Source organism: Oncorhynchus mykiss, chromosome Y (genome assembly GCF_013265735.2).
Source record: "Oncorhynchus mykiss isolate Arlee chromosome Y, USDA_OmykA_1.1, whole genome shotgun sequence".
In the NCBI taxonomy this organism is placed as follows: Eukaryota; Metazoa; Chordata; class Actinopteri; order Salmoniformes; family Salmonidae; genus Oncorhynchus; species Oncorhynchus mykiss.
In genome coordinates, this window is record NC_048593.1 from 27815531 (window position 1) to 27822369 (window position 6839).

The following is a 6839-nucleotide window of genomic DNA, read 5'->3' on the forward strand; positions in this document are numbered from 1 at the left end:
AAAGCATATTTGGAAAATCTGAGATGACAGTGTTGTTAACAAAAGGCTAAGCTTGTGTTTCAATATATTTATTTCATTTCATTTGCGATTTTCATGAATAGGAAACATTGCGTTATGGTAATGAGCTTGAGGCTATGATTACACTCCCGGATATGGGATTGCTCGTCGCTAGGGTTAAATGTTTCGGGTAGCCTTCCACAAGCTTCCCACAATAAGTTAGGTGAATTTTGGCCTATTCCTCCTGACAGAGGTGGTGTAACTGTGTCAGGTTTGTAGGCCTCCTTGCTCACATATGCTTTTTCTGTTTTGCCCACACATTTTCAATAGGATTGAGGTCAGGGCTTTGTGATGGCCACTCCAATACCTTGACTTTGTTGTCCTTAACGTCTTTGGGACTGGGGGGCAGTATTGAGTAGCTTGGATGAAAAAGGTGCCCAGAGTAAACTGCCTGCTACTCAGGCCCAGTTGCTAACATATGCGTATTATTAGTAGATTTGGATAGTAAACACTCTGAAGTTTCTAACACTGTTTGAATGATGTCTGTGAGTATAACATAACTCATATGGCAAGCAGAAAACTGAGAAAAAATCCAACCAGGAAGTGGGAAATCTGAGGTTTGTAGTTTTTCAAGTCATTGCCTATCGAATATACAGTGTCTATGGGGTCATATTGCACTTCCTACGGCTTCCACTAGATATCAACAGTCTTTAGAACCTAGTTTGATGCTTCTACTGTGAAGCAGGGGGGAATGGGAGCTGAATGAGCCAGAGTGGCATGAGCTGATCACGCGTGCTCACGTGAGAGCGACCTGCGTTCCAATGCATTTCTACAGACAAAGGAATTCTCCGGTTGAAACAGTATTGAAGATTTATGTTAAAAACATCCTACAGATTGATTCTATACTTTGTTTGCCATGTTTCTACGAACTGTAATATGACTTTTCGTCTGAACTTTTGCCTAGACTTGCCAGCGCGTCGTGAGTTTGGATTGGTGAACCTAACGCGCTAACAAAAAGGAGGTACGTGGACATAAAGATGAACTTTATCGAACAAAACAAACATTTATTGTGGAACTGGGATTCCTGGGAGTGCATTCCGATGAAGATCAAAGGTAAGTGAATATTTCTAATGCTATTTCTGACTTTTACTGACTCTGCAACATGGCGGGTATCTGTATGGCTTGTTTTTGTGGCTGAGCGCTGTACTCAGATTATTTCATGGTGTGCTTTTGCTGTAAAGCTTTTTTGAAATCTGACACAGCGGTTGCATTAAGGAGAAGTTTATCTTTAATTCTATGCATAACACTTGTATCTTTCAAGTTTATGATGAGTATTTCTGTAAATTGATGTGGCTCTCTGCAAATTCGCAGGATGTTTTCGAGGCAAAACATTACTGAACATAACTCACCAATGTAAACTGAGATTTTTGGATATAAATATGAACTTTATCGAACAAACATACATGTATTCTGTAACAAGAAGTCCTATGAGTGCCATCTCATGAAGATTATCAAAGGTTAGTGATTCATTTTATCTCTATTTCTGCCTTTTGTGACTCCTCTCTTTAGCTGGAAAATGGCTGTTTGTTTTTTTGTGACTAGGCGCTGTCCTCAGATAATCGCAATGTATGCTTTCGCCGTAAAGCCTTTTGAAATCGGACACTGTGGTTGGATTAACAATAAGTTTTTCTTTAAAATGGTGTGAAATACTTGTATGTTTGAGGAACGCTAGCGTCCCACATATCCCAAAGAGGTTTTAACAAACTATAGTTTTGGTAAGTCAGTTAGGACATCTACGTCGTGCATGACACAAGTCATTTTTCCAACAATTGTTTACAGACAGATTATTTTACTTATAACTTACTGTATCACAGCTTGGAAAATTCCAGAAAATTATGTCATGGCTTTAGAAGCTTCTGATACGCTAATTGACGTAACTTGAGTCAATTGGAGGTGTACCTGTGGATGGATTTCAAGGCCTAACTTCAAACTCAGTGACTCTTTGCTTGACATCATGGGAAAATAAAAAGAAATCAGCCAAAAAATTGTAGACATCCACAAGTCTGGTTCTTCCTTGGGAGCAATTTCCAAACACCTAAAGGTACCATGTTCATCTGTACAAACAATAGTATGCAAGTATAAACACCATGGGACCACACAGACGTCATACCGCTCAGGAAGGAGACGTGTTCTGTCTCCAAGAGATGAACGTACTTTTGTGCGAAAAGTGCAAATCAATCCCAGAACAACAGCAAAGGACATTGTGAAGATGCTGGAGGAAACAGGTACAAAGTATCTATATTCGCAGTAAACTAGTCCTATATCGACATAACCTGAAAGGTTGCTCAGCAAGGAAGAAGCCACTGTTCCATAACCGCCATAAAAATGCCAGTCTATGGTTTGCAACTGCACATGGGGACAAAGATCATACTATTTGGAGAAATGTCCTGTGGTCTGATGAAACAAAAATAGAACTGTTTTGCCATAATGTCCATCATCATGTTTGGAGGAAAAGGGGGAAGGCTTGCAAGCCGAAGAACACCATCCCAACCATGAAGCACGGGGGTGGGAGCATCATGTTGTGGGGGTGCTTTGCTGCAGGAGGGACTGGTGCACTTCACAAAATAGATGGCATCATGAGGAAGGAAAATTATGTGGATATATTGAAACAACATCTCTAGACATCAGTTAGGAAGTTAAAGCTTGGTCGCAAATGGGTCTTCCAAATGGCCAATGACCCCAAGCATACTTCCAAGGTTGTGGCAAAATGGCTTAAGGACAACAAAGTCAAGGTATTGAAGTGGCTATCACAAAGCCCTGATCTCAATCCCATAGACAATGTGTGAGCAGAACTGAAAAAGCGTGTGCGAGCAAGGAGGCCTTCAAACCTGACTCAGTTACACCAGCTCTGTCAGGAGGAATGGGCCAAAATTCACCCAATTTATTGTGGGAAGCTTATGGAAGGATACCCAAAATGTTTGACCCAATTTAAACCATTTAAAATGTAGCAAATACTATTTGAGCGTATGTAAACTTCTGACCCACTGGGAATGTGATGAAAGAAGTATTAGCTGAAATAAATCATTGTCTTTACTATTATTCTGATATTTCACATTCTTAAAATAAAGTGGTGATCATAACTGACCTAAGACAGGGGATTTTTACTAGCATTAAATGTCAGGAATTGTGAAAAACTGAGTTTAAATATATTTGGCTAAGGTGTATGTAAACTTCCGACTTCAACTGTATGGCAGCCAAACTTGGAGACGCAGCAACAAAGGAAGATGAGTGTGAAGTGTTCTTGAAGGAAAATAAACAAATGGAAAGGATACAACACTTCAAAGAGCAGCAAAGGAAGATCTTGAAGTTCAGAAATGTGAATTGGAACGACTACAGGCAGAGAGAGAGACGTAAGGGCAGCTTAGGTCAGGTTGGAGGCCTTCAACCAGGAGGTAGTATGGGAAACTAGCTTCCAAACATTACTCCAACTACCAACCAACAACCCTCCAATGCCCCAGCATCATCATCTCATGTGGCTGTGACTTCTCTGGCTCAAGCCTTCCAAGATAGCATAGCTCTTAATCGACTTCCAATGCCAAAACATTTGTTTTCAATGGGGATCCAATTCAATTCCTTGAGTGGAAAGCCTAATTTGCGTCACTTATCTATCGACGAAGCATCTCGTCAGCTGACAAGCTTTATTATCTTAAGAAGTACGTGGGTGGACCTGCTCGTAAGACCCTGGATGGTACTTTCTACAGAAATTATGATTGAGCCTACAAAGACGCATGGCACAAACTCAACCATAGATATGGCCAGCCATTTGTCATACAGAGGGCATTTAGCGAAAGGCTAAATTCAACCTAAGGCTGTAGGACTCAGAACATTTTTCAGAATCGTTTAAAGCCTGTCAAGATGCAATACCTCGTGTTATAGGTCTTCAGATATTAAATGGCTGTGAAGACAATCAGAAGCTAGTTCAAAAACTGCCTTACTGGGCAGCTTCTCGCTGGAACATACAAGTTACACAAACCTTGAACAATAGTCAAGGATTCCCTAGTTTCCAGGACTTTGCTACTTTTGTGACAATGGAAGCAGAGATTGCCTGCAATCCGAAAACTTCTTTCTATGCTCTCCATTCATCTGAATGTACCACTGAGAAAAGATAGGTCAGGGAGACCAACAGTGAAAAGGCTAGCGTTCTTAGCACTCAAACAATCACAGATAGTGAGAATCAAAAGTCAGTCAAAGGAAGTGCAAGCCTTCGTGTTTGTTTTGCCAGGACAACAAGCATCAGCTCCATGGCCGTTCTAAATTCATGACTAAGTCTCTGGGGGAGAGACTGAAAAGACCAAAGTGAATGCTGTGGTGGCTTAAATGTACAATACCAGTCTAGACATGCTGAGATGATGACTGTTTGTTTTGCCATTAAACGTTACACCTAAATGAGAGGGAAAGACATTAAGTACATTTGAACAGAATTTATGTAGTAAATAATCACTTCAGACGTGTTTTTCTTTATTTTGAATTATTAGATGAATTGTTAATCCATCACCAATTGACTTAAAACACTTAAATCCAGTTATGATTTTTCATATTTCATGCACTCAAAAATCAAATGTATCAACCTTTTTAATTTAGTTTTTAGATTTGTTTTAGAATATTGACAAAATAATACTAGACAATTTCATTTTCAGCATGTTTCATGCTGCTCCATACTTTTAGACAGGTATTTCATCACTAGAGAAGTAAGCTTTCTTTCAGCAAACATATATGTGGCAGCAAACAAATGTATGTGACAGAAAACAAATGTATAGAACAATTTCCTAAACAACCTGTATTATGTACCAGTATTGTTTACCATTTGCATATGATCCACACCAAAGTGTGAGTAAGAAATACAGTACAACTTATTCTGTTTGGACCAGCAGGTCTCCCAGTTTACTTACCTTTGCTCTTCACTGTCTGGGTTTCTCTGTTTTCTTCTTATCTGCATGGGACATTTTCTCTGTTTTATTTTTATATAGTTGAGGTATGTTTTCCACTCTTTTTGATTCTGGTTTAGCACTGTTCTCTATCTTCATGTTCCCTAAATGGGGCATTGTCTTCTTGGACCTTCGTTTGAGTAGCACTCTGACAAAGGAGATCAGAGCCCCTACAGAGCCCAGTGGGATGGTCAGTAGTAAGGCCACCACATCCAGGCTGTAGTATGAGTACCAGGGCATGCTGTAGGCCTCAGTACGGAGGTGGGATGCTCCTTTGTTCCTGATCACATACTCAACCCAGAAGACTGCCCGATCCAGTGGATGCAGAGGCTGGTCTCTGTGTAGGCTGGAAAGTCTCTTCATGTTGCGCTGGTAAGAAGGGTTCTTCAGGATGTCCTGCAACGCCTCCAGGAACTCCCATTCCGTGACTGTGGCTGCATCCAGCACCTTGGCCGCTCCCTTGGCTTGCAGACGCACTAGGTTGTCCTGCTGGTCAAACAGCAGAGGCAGGCCCAGCACAGGGACACCATGGTAGATGGCCTCATAGACACCATTGGTGCCTCCATGGGCCACGAAGGCGCGGGTCTTTGGGTGGCCCAGGAGATCGTTCTGGGGAAGCCAGTCCAGCAGCAGGGTGTTGTTTCCTAGAGATGACGGTCTTTTTCCCATTAACCTCCATACAACCTTCTGTGGCAGTTGGGCAAAGGCGGCAGCAACAGCCTCAGTCACCTCCTTAGGCAGAGCAGAGATTAGGGTGCCCAGGGACATCACCACTACCCCCTGCTCCCCAGAGCTCTGCATGAAGGCCTCCAGCTCCCCAGGCAGTGGCTTGGCCGGTCGGCACTGGAACCCCCCTATGTAGACCACATTAGGCATAGTGGGCCGTGGGAACTCAAATACAAAGTCCACCCTCATCAGCCAAATGTCAGCTGACTGCTGCAAGGATAGCAGGTTAGTCCCTGGGGGGAAATGCTGATCCAGTAGGTCACTGTAAATGGGTAGCACCAACAGGCGCTCTTGGAGGAGGTTGATGATGTAATGTATGAGGTTTTGTGTCCTCTGGAGGAGACCCATGTTGTCAGTGAGCCCAGAGCCTGGGACAGGCACATACGAGATAGGAGAGGGGGCTACGGAGAAATGGCCCTCTCCAAAGCTCATCCAGCGCACATTGTAGACCATGGTCAGGTTGAGGTAATGCGCTAAGATGATACCAGCAGGCATGCCGGGGTCCGTGACCATGACATCAAAGCTTGAGTCCTTAAGCTGTGTCATCAGGGCCCAGTCCTCCAGCATAATGGAGAGCATGGTGCGGGTGGAGCTGTGGGCAGCTCTCAGAATGGACACCAGCTCTCTGATCTGGACCAGGCTGCCCATCACCAGGCCTTTCCTGCGTCCCTCCAGGACATTACGCACCGCCTGCTCAAAAAAGCCCAGGTCGAACGTTGTAACCCCCAGATTTACCGTGACTGAAGTGTAGTGTGGTGAACGCTCCCTGACGAACCAGCTGTCAGCCTGTCGTATCACAGTCACCTGGTGACTACGTCCATGGAGCTCCTTCACCAGCACCTCCATGTTGACCCAGTGGCTGCCGTCTATAGGGAACACCAGGATCCTGCTGCCATGGCAACCAAGGGGCAGTGTGAGGAGGAGGAGCATCAATGGGAGGAGGAGCCAGGCAAAGGTGGGCAGAACCAGAGATCTCTGCACACGCTCAGACATTTCTCTCACCTTCACAGAAACAAGATCATTGTCATGGGAAACGGAAATGTCAAAAATCTATACAAAATGGTATCCATTTTTATAATAGCAACACAAAAACAAAAATGTATATAAAAAATAATGTAATGCAGAGAGTCT

The 6839-nt window shown here is 43.2% G+C and overlaps 1 protein-coding gene across 1 annotated transcript; it reads right to left on the bottom strand.

Annotated features, from left to right (window-relative positions):
• Positions 1-4672: 4672 nt before the first annotated feature.
• On the bottom strand, positions 4673-6647 carry ugt5g2 (UDP glucuronosyltransferase 5 family, polypeptide G2). The gene has a single exon (XM_036967829.1). The coding sequence runs from the start codon at positions 6636-6638 to the stop codon at positions 4956-4958; it is 1683 nt and encodes a 560-aa protein (XP_036823724.1). The 5' UTR covers positions 6639-6647; the 3' UTR covers positions 4673-4955.
• Positions 6648-6839: the final 192 nt, after the last annotated feature.

What these genes read in the sequence shown, in the direction of transcription:
- ugt5g2 (XM_036967829.1), bottom strand. Translation starts at nt 6,638, where the DNA reads ATGCTCCTCCTCCTCACACTGCCCCTTGGTTGCCATGGCAGCAGGATC.